This window comes from Lissotriton helveticus, chromosome 4_1 (assembly GCF_964261635.1).
Source record: "Lissotriton helveticus chromosome 4_1, aLisHel1.1, whole genome shotgun sequence".
In the NCBI taxonomy this organism is placed as follows: Eukaryota; Metazoa; Chordata; class Amphibia; order Caudata; family Salamandridae; genus Lissotriton; species Lissotriton helveticus.
This window is the reverse complement of record NC_136063.1, coordinates 2,004,824,813-2,004,847,290: the sequence shown is the minus strand read 5'-3', so window position 1 is coordinate 2,004,847,290 and position 22,478 is coordinate 2,004,824,813. Positions and strand designations below refer to the sequence as shown.

Here is a 22,478-nt window from a genome sequence, read left to right as displayed (position 1 = left end):
AATAATGTGGCATGGGTTGAGAAGGACAAGAGAAGAAAGGGAGATATAGAGTAGAGAGAAAAAAGATATATGATTAGAAGGGACAGAGACAGTGAGACAAAACAGCACCATTTGCTCACTCAACACCGTTGTGAATTTTACAGTCCCCTTTTTCAACACTTTTTCGACACTTTTAATCAGCATATATCTAGCTTTCCTGAGCCTGGAATGCTGTGAATATAACTATTGCATTCCACAGTGGTCTTGCTCTGTTGACCTTTCTTCCCAACAGTTATAGAATGACAACTTTTCAAGTAAGTGAGAAAACATCATCATGTATGTACAAAATATATGTTTGCGGGTTTCCAGATTTTTCTTCATATTCATTTTATTGGGTTATTGCAAACAAAAACATGAGCACACAATATACACTCTTATAGCAACATGTTAGGCATATTATACATCAGCCTCTCACATTGTATCGCCCTACAAAACAACGAGTGGAGTCAACACACTATTTCACGTATGCTCTTGTCTTTAGGGGATAATCAAACACATGTAAGTTTGGAGAGGGGTGGGTGGAGTGGGCAAGGTAGTGCCCAGTGGGGGCATTTGGGTGGGGGTTGTGTGCGTACGGGGGAGCAGCAGGTGATAGTGGTGTGTGCTCTGCTCATTACCGCACCCGGAATAGTATGTGAGTCATTGTTTAGCTGAAGAGAAGGGGCAAGGGTTAGTAACAGGAGCATGCACGGGTGTAGCGTGCGTTCAGTTCCTCCAACCCTCAGAGGAGTGCCTTTTACAGCGTCGTCTCTACAGTCTGAGCTTGTTTCCAATTTTCTCCAACTATTTTCGCTCCAATCTCTATCAAAAGATCCTGGAAAAGTAAACTCTCCTAACTCTACCCTAATATCATTGAGCTCTGTTCCAGTGTCTTGAAGTTTGCATATCTCCTTTCCCATATCATCCCATAAGGCCTTTATTAAATTACAAATATGCCATGGCATCTTTTAGAAATTACCTTCCTCCTAATTATAGAGCCATATTGTGATTTTGTTTTAAGACCTATGAGGTGCATCATTTTGGAGCTCCATGCCTGCATCAAGGGAAGGAGTGTTCTCCCTCTCCTCCACCCAGACTGAAGGGGAAATGAACCGTTTAGCCCACTGGAGAAGCAACTGGAGGAGATGGCCCCAGCAGCGTTGGGAGACCTGCCCACAAAGGAATAACCGAGCCCTGAGAAAACTGGGCATCCCTAAAGATTCTGCTAGTGGACTTTGGGGGGTACTCCTGAATTGATGATGGGCACCACCTAGATTGCCCCAGGCAACCTGCAGGCCCTTGGCAATTTGGGGCAACTTTGATGCAGCCAGACAAGGGGCAGAAGGATATTTAGCACACAACATCAATCACTAGGCAAGATGGGCTGTGATAAACCTTCCTCCTTCACGGCGAAGAGGGATAAATATATGGCCCGACAACTGAGACACAGAAAGGGTCAAGCGGGAAAGACCCAACTGTGTTCCCCTGAGGATGGCGATGAATCCATGGAACTGAAAGATCACACTGGAAACAGCTGCGTGGCGAGTTGTTGGTTGGAGCACTGTGCCCGTTTGACGGTTCTAACTGATGGGACTTAAGTGGAATCTCAAGGGAGGGAGTTGTCTGGAAGGATAACTGCATGAAATCCTTTCAGAACCTTCTGACCGACTTTCTGCTTCACCATCCGCAATTCTATAATGACATGCAACTACGCCATGCCCTCTATCCAAAGTCTTTGAATATAGCCCATAGGAAGGCACATTCCTAATGGGCCTATTGGGGAAAGGGGGGTGATATCCCAGACCTAGAGTCATTGGTGATTCACTCCCCTGCCCTCTTCCTGTAGCAGAAAAACAAATGGGAGAAGTTGGTGGGCTCCCTTCACAACAGCTACTGATGGGATGCTTGTATGTCACTGGGGATGCTTTTTGTTTTAGAAAGGCTCATACAGCTTAAATATTTACATACTATCTTCCTTAAGCGTCAGAGGTTGAGATGAGCACACAAAACCTTTGCACCCACATGCTTTCGGTGGAAGACTGAGACTTCTTCCATATGGTATGGGCCTGTTCACTTATTATGATTCAATGAACAAGAATTTGCATCCCCCTGTTACTTATATTGGGGAGGATAATGGAAAGGATGTAGGAGACCTCGCACAGGGTAGCCTGCTGTGTATCCTGGAGTATTTAGGGGGTGGCAGTAGAGACGGCAACCTTGGTGAGGATTAGAACTGTGATCGCCAAGAGGGACATTGCCAAAAAGTGGAGATTAACCACTTCATCCACCCTGGTGGAGTGGTAGTCAGCTATGGACTGGTGTGCAGAACAGGAAGAACCTATGGGCCACATGTATCAAAACAGCATTCCGTGATAGCGATTTTTGCCGAATCGCTATTTGGTAATTGTAAACAGCTATGTATGTAAGGAATTGCTAAAGATGAAGCAATTCTTTCACATTACCAACTAGCGATTCGGTAAATAGGTAATACTACTCCATTCATTACTATGGGCCTATAGGTGCGAATGGTTTTGCATCAGCAAATTTGCAATTAACTAAGGGTAATCGCAAATTAGTTAATGCAAAGCCATGGGTGCCCGGGGGTTTAAGTCATGCCTGTAGCACCCCTCCCCCCCCAAAAAAAGTGCACATTAATTTTTGTGCATTTTTCAGAATTTGTCCATGGTTATCATCGAACTTAAGTCGATGGTTATAGGATTGTCCTAAATGCACATTTTGCATTTTGAAAATGCTTGGGACAATTTGTGATTTCCTATTTGTAGTCACAATTTTAGGTAATCGCAATTTTTGTGATTACCTAAAATTGCAACTACAAAGTCTTTCATATATTGTTGTTTCTTACATGTGGCCTCAAATGGGTCGCACATGGCTGCGTCTCAGAAACATCTGTACATTTTGGGGAAATGGGATGTTTATGGACTAGACTGTTGAACATGGCGATAGGGGTTGTATTTTGTGTTTGCTGCTTTATGCAATACCAGAGCACTCGGCATGTGGTTATGATCTATAACAAACATTTTTTAAATGTGATAACAAGAAAAGTGGAGCAAATATGCATTTAAGTAATTGTTTACTTTTTCGTTTTTGATTAATCTGAGAAGCAACATGATGTTGCATATAAAGGTGTATAGCCACTTGAAAGAAATGCGGAGAATCTCCATGCTTTCCAACTTTCCATAAAAGGCCTTTAATTCCTGGACAATCGAAAATGTTTGTTTTTGGCCCTTATTTTAACTATATTTGACTACATTTCTATGCATCTCAACTGTTTACAATTTAGTTAATGAGGGTTATTTCACAATTTTGATATTCCACAATTTTGCCACGCCTTCCAACTGTGAGTTTCCCCATTCATTTATTTTTATTGTGTCATTAAGGTATTAAGGATGAATGTTACATTTGGGGTTTTGTCTATTTAGCATTAGTAGTGTTGCTGCAGTATTTTTTCAAATCTGATTGATTTAGTTTTGGACGCAAAGGTTTGCCATCGTTTTGAGCAGTGGCGGCCACCAAGGATCTGGGGCGGTGATGTGGGCGGGCAAGGGGGTAAGGAAGTATAATTCTAAAAAAAATTCCCTTACCTCCTCGCTGCTCTGACCCACATAGTCCCTCCTCTGCCGAACAGGAAGCACCCAGGCTCCTCTGAGTCAATCACAACGCTACAATGCAGCGATGTGATTGGTCTGAGCGCCGTGGTTCAGCACTCAGATGGGGACTGGGGGCCTCTGCATGTTCTCCATGCAGGCTGTAATGCGGCCTGTATGGACAACATGCTGAAGTGTGAGAGGGTGCCAACCACTCCTCCCCCTGCTCTGTCAGCAGAGCAGCCCCACCCTCATGCTGCCGCAGCAGGCAAGAATTAAGTGATAATAACATTGCGTTATTATAATTTTATTTTTACTTTCTTTTATTGCTGCACAGCAGCAGTGCGGGGACGCTCCTTCACCTTAGCGGAGGAGTCGCCACTGGTTTTGAGGTTTGAACACCTCAAGTTCTGCGTCAATTGAAAACGAGCAGACAGGAGAAATTCCATCACGGGTATCCTTTAATAATGGCTATAAACCTTGTCTTGCAAGAAAGACTAGTTGGTGTCTACAGAAAATTGTGAAATCGATCGCTTTTATATTTTCACGTACTTTATGCTTCTTCTATGCAATTTTTATGTTCTTTCTGGACTCAAATGGATTCTGCAAAGAAGGTCGAACTTTCAATGAAGAAAAAAATCAGGCATCATCTTTTGAATCACTTGTAAAGCCCGTTGGAAGCAGGGTTATTGGGAGGGATAGGTAAGCACCAAACATGAGCAACAATGCCACCAACACGGTACTGGATCCTAAATAGGGTCTCTATTAAGGAGTTCCTTGCTCAACGCTTGGTAGACACCAAGCAATAAAGATTAACTTCGGAGACAGGTACGTAAAGAATTTAAAATCACCAATACAGTAAATAAGATACAACACAAAATAAAAATCGAACACCAATTTATAAAAATAGGAAATATGTTTATCTGTAAAATAACACCAGAACCATGAAAGTCTAATGTACTTAACCGGAGATATGATTTTTTTTTAAAGAATAAACACTTTCTAGTGCTTAGAAACCAATAGCAATACTTCTGAACATCTGGTCGCACTTGTCCAGGACAATGTCAAAGTTTGAGGCCAACCGCAATGGAGCCCTGCTAGGATATCCCTTGGTCAAAATGTTACCTTCAGTCTTAGAAACCTTTCTGGATCTTTTTCCATCGAGGGCCCTCACTTCTGTCAACCAGTCCGGATTCGGTGAGGCTTTGCTGGCTTGACTATAAGGGAGCTTCTGGTCAAAATCTGGAAGTCGGACCTCCGGAACTCTTCCGCCGGATGAACCTGGAATCCCGGCCAGGTCGAGGTTGAAGATGGATGGCTTCGTTCTCGCATTCAAGTCAGTCACCTCCTGGTGCTATTTCCAAAAAGTTCCCTAAACTCTCCCATACTTCTGGAGATCCCAACAGAAGGTATCCTAGTGGGTTTCAAGTGTCCAAAACACAAATCCCAGGGTCTGGAATCTCTTAGATGGCCCTTTGCAGGCTTGGACTTCACTTCCCACAATGCACATGGACAACCACTTAAAACTCCAATGGACGCACTACAGGAGGGGGACTCTGGCTGGAGAAGGATCAATTATGCTCCGTTAACCTGTAGCTGCAGAAAGCCAACTACTTATTCCTTCTTAAAGCAAGGCAAACTCCTCAGAGCTGTAGTCCCAGATAGTGCAGCAGGTGCAGTCTTTGCCAGGGGTGCAGATTAGTATTCCAGCAGAACAATCATTCGTCTTCTTGTAGTTTCAAGCAGCAGAACTGAGAGGCTCGGCACCTCGCACATAATCATCCAGTGTTCACTGACAACAGCAGGGGAGCACCCCTGTTCAATGATGTCCAGGGCAACACCCAATAGCAGGCCTACGTCCTCCTAAGTGTGACATAGTCTTGTCAGAGAAAGGACTATTCTCTCAAAATCCATCATGGCTGAAGTTTCCGCAGAGCAGAAAGAGCTAAATAAATCAAACTCAGAGTATGGTTTATTTCTATAAACTCTCCCACTCACATCTGTGAATTCCTCCCTTAAGAGTACCCATCTGGCAAAGAGGGGGAGTGGCCCTAGCTGCAAGGATTACTTGACCTGTTCTTCCCTTGAAGTTGATGCTTTATGGCCCAACCCCCTGCTCTGGCATCCATGCGCTCCACAGAGCTCTCTCCATCAGATAGCCTCTGCCCAGCCAGGCCATAGCCTCTGCCCGGACAGGCCACTTACCAAGGTACCTTGCTAATCCTCTCAGGGCTGACAAATCAGGGAAGAGTGGCAGAGGATGGATTTTGGCTTACAGAAAGTAAAGTCTTATAACTTCTTTTTTGTACATGTTATAATACATTCAACAATGCCAAGTTGCTGGATTTATCAATGCCATTCTGTTCAGTCTTTGAATGCTATTTTTTTACACTCTCCTAGCAATAAATATGTGTCCATAACATATTGCCATGTTAGTCTATGAGGCGAACTATCTTTAAGGGGAAATGACAAAATGTGAAATTTCTTCCTCATCAGGGTTTATAAAATCTCTTTTTCATAAAGCCCGAGCTCATAATTACAGGACCCCCACTCCTGGAACATCTAGGCAGGGCTCTCCAAGATTTAATCAGGAGGAGCTATTTGTTTTTAGGGACTACTCAACCTTTCTGGCAAGCTGAAAATCAGTCACAGAACAAAAAGTAAATGTAGGAAGACAAATTCACTTTTGACCTAGGTCTCTGAAAGTGGAGCAAATGTGACAAGATAACAAAATTTAAAGGCATCTTTATTACTCACAAAATGAAAGAGCAATAATGATGCCTTTAAATCTTGTTATCTTGTAACATTTGTTGGCTTTCAGAGACAGAGGTCAAGGGTCACTTTGTTTTCCTACATTTATTTTCTTTCTGTGACTGAAGTTAGAGGATTATGTATTGAACTGTGTGATAATTGAACTGTGAAAAACATGTGAAATGAAAGGCTGTAAGATCGCAGGCTTTTTTCCAACACAACACTGAAATAGCTAAGTGAACTCTTCAAATATATCTCACTAGTTATGAAGACACTTTTTTGTAATTCTTTGGTGAAAAATATATATTTTAGAGGATCAAAAGAAATTAGAACACTTTACATAGAGATGTGCAATTTTTAAATATTTCTGCTGAAACCCAATTTCCAAATATTGTTTATGCAATATTATCAGTAAAACTACATGATAGTAGGAAAGGTTTGAGGCCCTTTCAATGGAAAATATGCTATCCGTAAATGACAGTGCACTACCACATCATGCTTTAGTAATGTATTTATGAAAAGTGAGTTTTTAAACATGAACTGGGAATTATTACACCTCCTGCCAAGATGACAATGCTATTAGTGAGCTAAGAGGCAAGCTGGGGATCATGTGTACCCTATATATTTATGGTCAAGATTCTTGTTATACGTGGGGCAAACATTACATCTAGTAAATAAAAAGAGTTTTTTTCTACAGCAGAAATAGTGAAATTGCATATTTGAAGGTGCTCTCGTATGTGACCATAAAGAAATAGGAGGCTCCATAAGACAAAATATTTGTCTAGGATTACAAAATTTGTGACCAGTTCACGGGTCAAGTACATTACAGTTAGGCAGAGTAGATTATTCACGTTACTAGACCTGCAAGTCCAGTAACAGTTTAATGATTTTTCGAGCCTGCCAGGGGAGACCTGGGGGGTTCCTATTATGCAAAAATTATTTTGGTTATTATTTGGAGCATGTCGGATGACCTCTAAACTGCCATCCCCTATTACATACTAGGGACTTATAGGGTAGTCCATGGCCTGGCTCTATTATCTACTAGGTACAAAAGGGGGTGGTGATGGACGGAGCATCTGAACCAATCAAACACTCACACCCAGTCAAAAGATCTGGGTTTAATCCATCACCGTTCTTTAGCCCACTCTGCCACCCCAGTTCAGACATGGCAATATGCAAATCAGTCTGACCCTGTGCCTCATGGGAACAGTCCAGCCCGAACTGCCAAGCCACTAGGCACTTATATATCATGCCAAATATAAGTGTACCTCAATGTATGTGTTTAACATAGCACGGGCCCTGGGCCTGACTAGAAGAGCCCAGGACACAGACATGATCAGCTGCCACCAGTTCCATTCAGCATCAAAAAATGGGGGCTAACAGGCCAAATAGGGTAACTTTCTAACAAAGGGTATTTTAATATCAGTGTGAACCTCCTTTTAATTGCCATATTTTGCCATTTTTGTACAACATTATGGATCATGTCAAAGTGCAAACAAGATTAGGAGGTAAGACGTCCTTCTTTGTTTAGAGTAGATTAAATTTCAATTAAGCCAGGCTACTACACAAAGTTGGCCGCTTTCCCCTATAGGGTTTGTCATAGTTCTGGAACCATTTTCATTTCACTAAGGAACTATCCAGGCAGTAGAGGAATAACAACTGGCAGCAAATAGCTCCAAGTTATGGCTTTCACGGACACTATTTCAATAGTAATTTGGGATGTGATGCCATTATGGAATTGACAAAAAAAAATACTCAAATCATTATTTTTAATTGTAATTTTTTATTTATGCCCCAATCGCTGAAAAAAAGAGCTGCCAGCCCTTTACATCATAAAAAGTTTAATAGTTTTAAACGACTGATATTAGATTGGAAGGCAATATAATTTTGCATAACATAAAAACCTATGTTTGTAATATTGATGCTTTGTTCCTGGCACATCAAGAGCAGCAATGGAGCATCCACAAGAGTCATTTATTGGACTTTAAAACATTAAAATGAAACAAGAAGTGGATATTGTACAAGGTGAATGATCTGAAGAACACGTTTTTATCAAGCAAGCAGACCACCATGTAGGTCCTTATAGAATGACCTATGTGTGAGTAGAGCTCAGAAAACTACCCTGCGTCCTCTAACCAGAATGACCATGACATATTCTAACTGATCAAAATAAATGTACACCCTGCCAATCACATGTGACTAAGGAGTTCCAATGTATAATGGTGCACTATCTACTTCGGCCTGCACACTCAGAGAAAAAGTTTATACAATCTATATACCATGCATTTCCTTAGTTAGGTTTATATAAATTAGTAACGTTTCATATGAATTCAAACATTTTTTACTTTGAAAAACGCAGTCTCAAAATGTTTTTCCTTTGCTACTTTTAGTATTTGCCATACAAATACGAGATTTATCCAGGGTAAGGACATTACAAAGGCAAACAATGTTGCCTCCCATATGTATACTACTCGATGGACCCATGTAGTACATTATATGTAATCCACATATAGACATATGAACCTATGTACTCCTCATTTGCTTTGGCAAATTATCTTTTTGATATAAATGCATCAATACAAAAGCAGCGGTTGGAGGTATAGGATCAAAATGATTAACAAAGTCTTTGAGGTTGCTTAGAACGCTGCAGACTGATGGTCTTTGTGAAGCATTTTTCAGGATCAATTTTTATCAGATTGGTGCACGGGTTTCCACAATACGGCCACTGACTTACACACTGACTTACACACTGGAGGACAAATGTTTGGCCTTTATAAAATTGAGGCTTTTTAGTTTGAAGACTGGCCCTGATTAAGTCAAGGTGCAAGACGGCCACATAATATGAAACACATGCCGGCAGAGGGAAAAGAATAGTAAAGATTCAATATTTACCACAAATGGAAATCAACAATTGAAGATTAATTGTATAAATATGTATATAATTATGTGTATGTTTTTGGCTGTGTACCCATAAGCAAACAAATGATGGACGGAACCCTAAATGAATCATACATTCACCCCCAGTCAAGAGATCTGGGTTAAATCCATTGTTCTTTTGCTCAACATCCCATTCCAGTTTGGACCAGGCCAAATGCACATCAGTCTTGACTTCACGCCCAATGGGAACGATCCATCTCGAACTGCGAGGCCAGGTCCTTCCTGGACCGGGAACAAACAGCCTGGGAACGGTTTCTGGGTATTACCCTTCATCAGCCTGGCTAGCTTGAATCCAGTGGCACAGTGAGCAAGGGACCCACGTCTTGGCATACCCATCCCATTTAGGGTGAAAAGTGCTACGCAAACAAATGATGGACGGAATGCTGAATAAATCATACATTCACCCCAGTCAAGAGATCTGGGTTAAATCCATCAGGCTGGACTGTTCACATTGGGCGCGGGTCAAGACTAATTTACATATGGCTGGGTCCAAACTGGAATGGCATGTTGAGCAAAAGAACAATAGATTTAAGCCCAGATGTCTGCACTGGGGTGAATGTATGACATGGTTATGCATTCTGCCCATCAATTGTTCTTTGTGCATTTGTACCAGCAACTGGACCTGGGTTGCTTGTGGTCTGGGTCAGGCAGGACCAGGATTGGCAGTTCAGGCTGGACTGTTCCAATGGGTACCAAGGTCACGACTGATTTCCTGGCTCCAAACTGAGGTGGCCTGGTGAGCAAAAGAACACAGGGTTGGAGTGCTACTCCGGGCTATTACCAGTGGTCAGACAATATAAGCAACCTCCCATCACCTTTTGTATGTTTTAACTACAATATATTGCCCATTGCAATAGGTTTACATTAAATTCTGTACGTACTTACTTATTTTCAAATGCAACAGTAATCGAATCATCGTGCACATCCTTTACAAATGCCTAAAAGAGAAGAAAGAACAGCTATTAACATTTTTGAAAAGCAAATTTTAGTTTAAATTTTATAATTGATACATGGAAAATACTTAAATGTTTCAAAGTGTACAAAACCGGACGTTGTTTCAGACATGCAAACCAATGTGAGAAAGAGAATACCTATCAATAAGAAGCACACTTGCATGTCTATCTAAACAGGCCTCATTGCTGAAATACGGGCTCAACAAATGCTTAAAATACAAGACCTGCACCTACTCATCTAGCTATGAAAATACTAACATTATGTGACAAAAACAGTTAATCCTAGATCTTTGCAAACAGTGGCATACTCTGAACCTAATGAAACCATCAAAATTAACGAGCATATATTTTCCTTTGCTGCTACTAAAATTGTTTTTATGGTACTAACTTAAAACGTGATGGAGGGACAATGCTAGGACAACCCCAAGTCACAGATAGTCGGAGATAGCTTTGGAAATCTAATCTAAATCACTGACATTTTTACTTAACACCACATGATAACAGAAGTGGCTTGTACACGAAATCTCATTATGAATACCAAATCATAATATTCAAGAGGGCATAAAGCTTGATATTGCTCGTCCTCGTCACTGATGTAACGGAGAACAGGAAAACACTGTCCAAAAGAAACTTCCAAGAGAAACTCTGAAGGCTGGTCTTCATGCTCAGGTTCAAAACAAGGGACATCCATCTTAAAAAACATAAGGAGCTTGGTGAAGTGCACTCTAGCTGGCTAGGGCAGCAGACAGACGAACTCTACAGACCGGAAGGACTACAGTCTGCCATATTTAAAGATCTCCACATACCTGAAAGTGTCCTCTGGGCCTTCAGAAAAATGGCCGTGCCTCTGAAGACACAAAGCTTTCCTGTGGAGGCCCCATGTTCAGTGTAACTGCATTGGAAAACTTTTTTGTTACTAAAACTCCCAATGGGAGAGTTTGATGTGGAATAAATAAAAATAATCATTATTGTAAGTCGAGGACACCCCAATGAGTCATTACTCTAAGCCGGGGTCCCCGGGATAAGCATTGTGGATGATTTGAACTTTGTAAAAAGAGGAATGACTTACTCTACGATTTCCCTGTGGCTTTTAAACTTGGGACGGGTGAGGAGCTGTGGAGACCAACATGGTCGATGACTGGAGAATGTTTGATAATGGAGACTCTCTTCGTGAAATGATCTTGGTAGATCTGTCAGCAGTGTCATTATTACAATAGCTCTCTCTTTTCATTCAATTTAAATAAATCCACTTGAGTTGATCAATATAACTAGGTGTGCCATTTCAATCCGAAATAAATATGCTGGAGAGTGCCAGGGAGATCTCCTATTTTACTTATCATTTTAGCTTTTATTTACAGCCCCATGCCAATCTGTTGAGCTAGTTTAACCTCATGTGTTACATGTATGCAGATAACATAGTGGTAATTGCTAGTCTGCAAGAAAGTAATTCTCAGTCTACTGTATGTATTCCTCATCCTGTTCAAAAAATCCCCATCTAGACAGGCAAAATCTCAATTGAACACAATAAAAGCGCAGGTGATTAAAACCGCTATCAGCCTTTCAGATAGCACAGCCATCTTTTCTCCTGTCCTACTCAAGTGGCATTTTTAATTGCATTAGTAGAGAGCTTCATATGCCTTACTCGACACCGAAGCACATTTTCAGTAGAGTAGCATGTAACAGTGACTGGTTACAAGAGTTATTTTTTATACAAGGATTTGTGGTAAGCATTTTGGCATTGTGCTTGAGTGACTAAAGTAGTCTTGGATCGTAGCGCGTAATAGTGTGGTGATGGAAGGCAAAGTGAGAGACCAAATGCATGCAGTTTATGATTTACTATGCCAGTACTTTACGGAAATTTAAGTAACTGCCAAACCAATAAGCCACATCCTGCACCAGCATTCAGCAGACAAGACACAAACTTGGAAGGACGGTTGAGGAAAAAATGGGAAAATACATCTGCAGGGATACCTACAACCTGACGTAAGAAGGCAAGTGAGAGACAAGAGTGGGATTGAAATGGCTCAACTATATTAAAGTCATCCAAAATATTCAACATTAACTGTACGGCAACAGCTTTTACTTACTTTCTAAACTTCCAATGGCTTTCTATGCTTCATATCTGTACTGGTAAAGTCTTCCAATGTTTTGCTGCCTGTTCTCAGATTACTTTTCCCCTAACAGTCTTTTTACTATCAAAAGGAATAGAGGAATCTAGGAAAACTCATCAGATGTTTTTAAGTCTTGCCTTTACCATCTGCATCTCACCTCCTCAGAAAAGTAGAGCCATTTCGGTCATTCCTATTTAGAGTGGTATTACTGAATGCCTTTATCCACTCCCATATTGTTTTCATCAATTCAGCCTATGTTGCTCCGCCCAAAAAGCCCTGATAATTAGCAAAGTATCCAGATGCAGTGGCCACAGCATTTCAAGGCCTACCAAAATTTGCTCATGTGTCCAGCATGCTATGGCAACTAAAATGGATGAGAATATGTTATGTTATGTTAAATCCTTTTATAACGGGCAATAGCTACTCCAGAGAGTGACTCTGCGCGGATCCAAGAGGGGTCACTAACATCACAATCAGCAATTACAGAAACAAATACCTTTTTAGTAATTTCTAAAAGGCTAGCGGATCCTGTGTGTTGCGGAGAAGAAACGGGAGAGCACTCCAGGCTTGAGAGGCCTTGACAACCAGAGAACAGCCGCCCAGTTTGTGGCGGGAGAAACGCGGCACTTTAGCCAACAGAAGGGCGGAAGATCGTAATTGTCTTGGCGGGACACAGATAGAGAACTGTTTCTGTAGATAAGAAGTCCCCAGAGCATAAAGTGCACATGGCAGATAAGGATACACTTCAAAGCAGAATGCATCATGCAGAGGGTACACTATGGAAACTGCCCACTCCCTTTGAGCCAGTTCCTACTACATTTGCAGCTACTAGCAAAGATACGGGCCCTATGGTACACAATGAATGAGGAGAGCCCCACTCACCCTGTCATACATGCACTATAAGCTACGTGGGCAGGGTAACACCAGGTGACCTCGATATACAAGACCATAAGAGAACACACAAAAACTGCCCTGATACATCTCCGACACACCTGGGAGGAGGATCTGGCTGCCCCCTTCACGACACAGAGGGACAAAGGCCTGGAGTTCCTTTCAGAATATCTCCTGTGATGCACTTTTTCAAAAAACATTCAGTACATGGTGTTGCATAGCGCATAATTTACACCCTCTCATCTAAACTGTATTTTCCCCAACAAAACCTCTGGTGCCCCAGTGTCAGGCCCAGTCCGCCGACCTCCAATATGTTTTGGTCATGCCCCAATATCACTGACTACTGGCACTCGATACATGACACCCTAGCCACCATTACTGAACTTAAAACCCTGAACTCCTGGGAGGCTACAGCCTTAGGAATTTTCCAAAGGAGAAAGAACTATAAAGTACAAGGACACTTCGCAAACCTCGCTTTACTCACCAAGCATCAGTTCACCATGCACTGGAGAGCCCACTGCCCCCCTCCCACACCAACTCCCCCACCCCCAATGCTCTCTCAAATGCACAGAGCACTTCTCTGCTGGAGAGAGGCTAAAAGCACTGCCCAACATTGGAAAGAGGCCCATGGACTCCGGTAATACCCAATTGCAGTGGCAGGGGATGCCATGCTCATTCAATTTCAAGAAAAGATTCAAGAAGACACCCCTTGTTCCTCATGGTCCCCTGTGACAATGTCCTGCCACTGCCACTGCCACGCCCCTCAACATCGCGAGTTTCATGCCCTCCGCCCTCTCTCCCCAAAACAGGTTAAGACTCCTCTCCATCAGCAATGTCAGAGAGGTCAGCCGGGCTTCTTAAGCGGTTTCCACCCTAGCTGTCCCTGCTGCTCACAACACCCTAGCCGTCCCTGCTGCTCACAATCTTCCACCTATATCCATCGCTTTCCTCCTGCATGCTCCCTCACCAATATCGCTTGTGCTACCCCTTCGTTATTCCCCTTCCCTTGTAACTTTCCTAGTATTTTCCATCGCCACTGTTGTCATCAGAGGTGTTCTGTACTACACCCACTATCATGGAGCACCTGGGATTATTGCAGTTTAAGCCTTGCACAGAACAAATTTCCACAGATGCGATCCTAACGTTCAGTCACTTGTATCACAGTATTTACTACATGACCTGGAATGTATGACTTTAACTGCTGTTCTTGAACTGCTCACCATACCTGTACGTCCTTCCTTCGTCTTTCGTTGTTGAAATATGCCTGTTTGTAATTTCCACACTTGCCACAAAGTATTAAAACTTCAATAACAATGCTTTAGAAAAACAATGGAAAAGGCCTACAGCTCAAGCAATTTTAATATTGCCCATATGCAGCTCCTTAGACTTCTACTAAAGGTTTGTCATAAATCCCCAGAGTGAAATACAAACAATGGGCAAATAAACCTTACAAAGCCCAAGGGGCAGGCCTTTGGATTGCCATTGCACTTGAGATCAGGAAAGAAAGGCCACTTTAAAAGCTCAGTCATTCTTTTTTTAACTGCCTTACGGTAGCTAATATCTGAGTAATTTACAAGTGTATCAATCTACACACCCAGGATCTGGAACAATATTGCCCGTATCCATGAGGACTGCCCAACTATATTCTAATTTAGGAAATAGACAAATACCCACCCTTTTAAAGAACAATGCAGTAACAATCTAATAACCAGTTACCACTCCTATCACTTTGTCGAATGTATAAATGCCTTACTGCCATTCTGGGGTGGGTAATAATGGGTGGATACATTTGTAGTCTACATCAGTAAGAAACTCACTTTTGGCTGGATGAGGTGCTCAAATTACTGAATTAAAAAGGAATTTCTTCAGTTTAGTGTTTGCTCACAGAAAAATGGTGCAGGCCACATATATTAAATTAAGGAATATGGAATGTGGTACCTTGAAACAAAATAAAAGAAATAAGGTTTAAGAAGTTTGTTGAAAGTTAAATAAAGCTTTCAAACGTAAAAAATACAAAGCAAAAACCAAAAAGTGTAAAAAACTAGAAAAACAAAATTCAAAATAAAAGTATGCATTCAATCTCTCCTACACACAAACAAAAGATGTGTGTAGTATGGATCAGGATGAATGGTTTCAGAGTTGGGCCCTATGTCTGGTCACAGACCAGGCTATCTGCCCAATCCTGTAATACATATGCCCATGCGCCATTTGCAAAGGTTCTCCTCACCGGAGGAATTAGCTACTATGTCTGAATGTAGAATATGATTTTAAAATAACCTCAGCAATTCAGTGACAAAAGAAAGGTTAAACTGATGTTCTTGTTATTTAAGGATTTAGGCCTGTAACTTACATTAAAAACAGAAACTCATTGAGAAAAAAATTAAGTTTAAAGTGACAGTATAATTCAATATGGTACATAGAGCTTACCTTACAGAAGAAAACCCCACAGAAATATATTTACATATATATGTATGTTAAATGTATGCTATAATTAGGTGATGAAGTCACAGAAGACCTAACGTTTAAAAAGCAAAAATACACTGAAATTCGCCAGTTATAGTTTATTAATCTAACTATAACTTGCGCCCCTGCCCTGTTCTCATTGTGACCACACATTACATCACTCATGATATTTTAAATGATATTATTGATGAAATCACTGAAGACTTCATCCAGTCATGGTGTCATCCTACAGGGCTGATGGACTTGAGTAATTCAACAAGCCACACCTGGAGCCAATTTTATATCAGCAATCACGTGATGACAGACATATTTGACCACACTCTTTAAAAATATTACCCTCCTTTTACTGGTATACACTCGTCAAATCCATCAAACAAACAAGATGCCGATATAGACTTTAATGATGCCATGCCTTTTTTTAAACCTTAAACAGTCCCTACATAAGAGTTTGTACCCTAATCACTTTAATGGGATGACCCTAGTCAAGACGTCACATGAGCCGCAATTTAAAGTCCGAAATTCGACAAATATGTGTTTACCACTGATAAGACACAATCTCTCAGGTCAGAATAGACAACTCTCCATAGTTTGTTTAAATACACAACACACTTTCCTGAGATGAGCACAATGGCTTACCACCGTACAGTGGGAGTTAACCAGTTCTAAAAACAAACATGGACACCTTGTAAATGTCCTTGTCACATAGAATTTGCCTATAACACAGTATTACAACTATTTAACATGGACACGTGCCCAGACATCCACTGGTGGTTAGTCTTTTACCAACACAAGTGTGGGCTATTCACACAGATCTTTTGCAACAGTGTGAGAAAGTTACCTTCGTGGCATGATCACTCCCATTTTTTTGGACTGATATTACTAGTTTATTCACTCTGTGTACTGAGACACTGCTAATGAGGCCCAAGTGCAGGTGCGCTGACCCTGGTGAAAATTGGCTAACTCCAAATTGCATTTTAAACTTTTATAGAAGGCCACAGTATATAATCCAGTAATGCACGCATGGCATGGAAGGTTAAATGTTGCATGCTGATTGCAGCACTTATTGTGCCACCCACTAGTGTAACAAAAGAAAATGTGACTTCTGGCTTAGGAGTGTGGCCTGACTACTGCAGTTTGAATTTGTAGTGTTACCTACAAAAATAATCCTTTTAGACAGGGAAATACCTTCTCTTTTTGAATAATAATAAGCCCACATGGTAAGGTGCATGTACACATGTATTGCTGCCATTCACTAAGGCTCCAAAGGCTTTTTTCACAGTGGCAGGCTGTGAAGGTCCAATGAAGAAAATACGAGTGCAGATTAAACTGTTATTATTACTATCTCTGGTTTAGGACAAGCTAGTAAAAAATAGTCAGCCACTATGTTTAATATTTATTATGAACCCAATTCAATGGTGGAGTTAGATTTTTTTAAAATATTCAAGATAAATTACTTTTAGGAAATTACCTTTTCCCTACTTTTAGCTCCTGGAGGCTAATTTGCAGTAGGCTGGCAGCAGCTGACCAACCTGTGCTTACCACCGAGATGTGAAAACTGCACCCACAGCAGAGAAAATAGTTAGGCTTGGTGACAGCATTGTCTGGTCTTTAGAGAGAGTGATGTATATTATCTCAGGAAAAGCAGCTTGGGTGGTTCTTGGTACTTCATTAACTTGAAAGAAATGGAGATGCAGCCTGCCCATTCTAGTTTAGTGTAAAGGGAGGCCTAAGGAAAGGACAGCCTTTGTTATTTTAGGCTCAAAGTGTTTTTGGGCATAAGCCTGCTTGAAGGGGAGCTAATCCCAGACCCAGATTTAGGTAGGTGAAAAGGATGGAACTGTCCATTACTCTAAATACACACTTGGCTAGCCCACATGCTCCCTTTAATCCCTTCAGGGCAAAAGGCCAGTGCCATCTTGGATCTTCCTAAGAATGGTAAATGTAAGCATTAAACGATCATATGAGTTTGCTGATGTACCACTGACTCCTTTCCATACCAGTCTACTTTTCTCATTTTTGTCTCACTGATCCTATATCAATGTCTCCTTTCGGTGTCATCCTTTCCTATTGTCTGTCTTTCTGTCCCCTTCTAAATACTGATACTAGAACAGGGTGATAATATCATCATGTTTATTTCAGGATATTAACATGGTGATGGATACCACTGTTTGCATGCCTCTGACCGATGTTGATGTAGGTGTCTACTAGACCTATTGCCAGCTATTTCGATTCCAGTTGTGAAAGCTCAGTCTACAGGTAAGTGACACTATCGCAATTGGAGTGTATTTCAGACCAATTATCAGCAGATATCTTGTCTTGAGTATGTATATTACTTTACCAAGTGTAAATGTCTTCCATGCAATAGAGTAAGTTTCCTGACTTAAGTGGCATGGCTTCATTGTATTTTTTCATTATCTATCACTCAGAATGATTGTTCCAGTGTGGACACACTTCCTGACTCTGTTTTACCTGTTTGGTTATGATAGCACTTCCTGCCCTATTTCTTATGCTTTCTCCGATTCAGTATAAGTGTATTCTTCCATTATTTGATCATCCTAAATATGTATAAGCTCTAAATATATTGATCTACAAGTCGATCTAAAACAATTTCAAGAAAAAAAATCGCTCTTTAATAATAAAAATACTACTTATCAGGTTCTTTTTATAAAGATACATATTAGGTTACTATAATCTCAATTGTGCTGCTTTTTCTTTTCAAACCTCTATATTCATAGGTTAAGAAAAAACACAAAGGCTGGCTGATTTAGCATATGAATTCCATTGCGCAGTCACTAAATTGTATCATGCATTACAATTTGCATTAGTACATATATAATAATAATAATAAACGTAATATAATACTATAATGAAGCAAACATATACTGCAAATGTTCAATCAATAATAAATGCAGTACGTTTGCAAATGAAAAATGTGCACACATGAATATACAAATATATGAATTGTAATGGCGGTACATAAACAGAAAATGCTAATTTCACGTCAGAGTTTATCTTTTTCATTTACAGAACCCAAAGTGGAAGATGCCACTAAGACTTGGGTAAGGTATTGCACATTACATGAGTGCAGTGGGCCCCAAGGCAGGGACGTACGGACATTCTGTCTGAGTATGACACATCACTGAGAACACAAGTTTCTCAGCATTAACAGGCAACTCACATGCACCGCAAGTTAAATCTTCACATGAATATCACACATCATTCTACATAGACTGCTTGGCACAGCCAGCAGTGGGCACAAACAACACTATTCAGACACTTATGCAGTGGCGGAGGAAGCCTTGGGTAACGGAGTTCAATTTTAAATATATTCATGTTCGCTTGCTGATTATAGATGGTACATATTTGTGCTGGAGAATGTTTCTTCAGCTTTCACTAGGAGAACACGATCTAACACTAGATAGCTTAAGACAGACATCTGGTCAACTTTCAATTTCAAACAGAAACACTTTTACTCTGTATCTTCAAATTCGATTGATTATTTCTAAAGTGAGCAAATATACCGTTCTGTAGCTCACTATAGGAAGCACTTGCACCAACATATTTTTTCTTGGGTGTGAAGATGTATTATGAGAGAAGCAGATTGATCGAGTGAGTCTATATTTTAAAAACTTATTCCTTAACCTTGTATCTTATAGAGTGTCTATGTGGTTGAACAATCATCTAGCTATAGCAGGCAATTTTTCATGGATGATTTAGCTCTGCAGGTTACACATTTTTCAAAATAGCATTGCCTAAAAACTATGGTAGAAAAAATGCATCAGTCAGTCATAGCCACAGTGCTAGCGTTCCACCAATCTTCACCCTTGGCAGACTAAGACACAAATTCTACCATCATTGCGACCGACAACAACTCTGGCCCCTCGTGCCATTCAGAGGCGACTCGCTGTGCCATGGTCATTCCGTAGACGGACAGCAACCTACTCTGATGCTCTCCCCACCCACGCTGAATAGAAATCGACATTGTTGCCCGACCTCAATAAACAGTGTCTGGGACACACCTCTTACCAACAGCCAACGTCTGTTTGCCCGCCCTTACGCCGAGGTGCGCCACCTCAGGAGATGCGGCTCAGCGGTGCTGTACTGAAATGGGCATGGGAAACAATTCATTATTTAAAAATATCAGATTATACCACTCACAGCAAGATCTGGGCCAGGAAAACCTGAGACGGACGCTCAAGGACCTAAAGTCCCAGACTGAGTTCTAAAAGCATCTGCCTCTTGCAATCATCTCCGAAAAAAATAGCCCGCTCTAAAATGATTGTCCTTCCTCGATTATTGTACTACTTTGTAACTGTACCCGTCTACCCACCCAGATATTTCTTTCGGGAGCTTTGGGGAGTTGATCTTGGATGACAAGCAGCACCGAATAGCCCCAAGCAAGCTACATCTACTGATGGGATGAGATGGCTCAGGAGCCCCACTCCCTTGAATCGTACTAACTTGAGGCTCAACTTCAGTTAGTATCCCACTGGCATGCAAGTGGTAATAGCTATGAAACCAACACCAGAGACGGGCCCTTATACCCAACATCCTCCATTAGCTCATTCTGCCTGCTATTAAACTATAATGCTCGTGGTAATTGAATGTCTGGATAGCTCATAAGTCACAAGCCTGGATTTTCCAACTGATGCACCATGTCCAACCATACGCTCCCGTGATTCCCCTCCAGGGTCTGTTGAGATTGGCCAGGTCCTTTACTGCTGGACTGTTCCAAATAGGAGCAGGCTCAAGACAGATTTGCATATGGCTACGTCCAAACTGTGGTGGTATGGTGAGCAAAAGAACGATATTGTCGGGATGCTACCCTGACAGAATGCCAGTGGTTAGACAAATTGCAAGGATTTCTCCCATTAGCTTTTGTGTCTTTCATGGTTAGTCATAATGGTCATCATGTTTGCTACATGCATCCTAGATAGTGTGGTTTCTTGTTCATGTGGTGCATCGACGCTATTTACCAGATAAAAAAAACTCCATAGCCAGTTACATAACAATTAAAGAAGGATCAAGAATTCCGAAGAAAACAACTCAGATGCATAAAGGGCCAAATAGAACGGCCTAGAATTCCCCTAAATTTCGAGAGTTAAAACAGATTTGCAAAAAAACTGAAAGAGTCTGGAGAAAGGACTTCTACCTTAGTAAGAAAAGGGAATATAGGGACTCCATTAAAGCACACAAGATTGAAATCAAAAAGGTTTAGGCCTCTTATTATGAGGAAAAAATTTCCCTTGCAGCTAATTTCCCCGCGAAACATTTTGTATTGCGAGAACATTTCTCAAAGCCTCCTCTTCCCCTGATATAACTGATGCATCGGGCCAACACTGCAATGAACTTGCAGACTATTTTTAAAATAAAATTCAAACGATTTATATGTCTTTCTCCCTGGTTGACAGTCATAACAATCTTCATTCAGAGGAGACTAGCCCATGCAGCAGGGAACATTCTTTAGAGGCCTTTCCCCTAACAGATCACGAGTCATTCCAGGCTATTGCAGCACTTGTCAAGAGCAGGTCGCCTAGAGACTCTCCCCTCCCAATATTCTGAAACAGGCAGTCGAATCGGTCGGCCCAATTATCCTGGATTTGATCAATTCCTCGATCTCCGCTGGTGTGGTCCCTCCTTTGTGGAAAGAGCTATAGTGAAATCTCTCCTGAAAAAACCTTGCCTGGACCCAGATGGCCTTGGTAATTATCACCCCATCTTGCTGATCCAAGGGATTAGCAAAATAGCAGAGAAGCATATTAATTCAGGACTCTCCATGTACTTGGAATCCCATAACCTTCTCCATTCCTCCCAAACCGGCTTCCGCCCTTGCCAAGGAACGGAAGCGGCTCTGCCTCTCTGGCGCCTTCGACACCGTCTGCCACCGTCTGCCACTTATTCTTTCACACCTGGACTACGGGAATGCCCTAAATCTTGAGCGCCGAGTCCTGTCTTCGCTAAACTTCAAGCAGGGTAGATCTGTGCCGCAAGGATTCTCGTGGGGATACCGAACTGGCAGTCTGCAAAACTTGCCATGAAATCCCTTCACTGGCTACCTTTTTGGGAGAGGTTCACTTCAAGGCTTTGTGCATTACCCATAAGATGTTAGAAGCAATGGGACTAGAGATTAACTCATCTATGGCCCAGCCATATCGTGCGAACAGGCGGTTGCGCTCAGTTGAGCTATACTTGGCAGGTGTTCCTAGAATTAAGAGGGCCAGAAGCAGCGGCCGGTTATTTTCATACAATGCCGCCAAACTATGGAATTACCTCCCTCTTCGTCTACAAAAGCTATCCAATCATATGGCCTTTCGTAAGTTGTTGAAAATGTGGCTGGGATGCCTCCAGGTAGCTACGCACTCTATAAGTGTTGTTTCATTCATATCTCGTCTGCCAAAAAATTCTACAAGGTGTCCGTGTGAGGTCAATATAAGGGGCCTCGCATTGATCGTGTCTACTGGGGGGAAAAAAAGCAAGCACCAAATCCTTAGACCAAAAGACACAATACAGGTGTCATACACCTTCTTACTCATATCAAGACATTGCCTCACTGGTGCCTTTTGTGAGTTATTTGGATATAGGCACTGACAGTAAACATCAGCATTCATCTACCGATCTAAGCTCTTTTACTTATACTGACCCTAACTAAATATTGATAATGAATGCATTGTTTCAAAAGGTATGCAGGCTGGTTCTTATGCCTTTCAGATATAGAGTGGTGTTCTTCATTAATAAAAGGAGCAGTATCC

General features: G+C 41.4%; 1 protein-coding gene across 2 annotated transcripts in view; it reads right to left on the bottom strand.

Annotated features, from left to right (window-relative positions):
* The window catches only part of FMR1 (fragile X messenger ribonucleoprotein 1), a 698,844-nt gene that overhangs the window by 548,388 nt on the left and 127,978 nt on the right, over nucleotides 1–22,478 (bottom strand). Inside the window, exon 2 of one of the 2 annotated variants that reach the window (XM_078688630.1) lies at nucleotides 10,197–10,249. In XM_078688630.1, coding sequence (XP_078544756.1) covers nucleotides 10,197–10,249 — 53 coding nt within the window. Of the gene's footprint in view, nucleotides 1–10,192; nucleotides 10,250–22,478 lie in introns of both variants that reach the window. The other variant, XM_078688632.1, reaches the window with a different exon arrangement.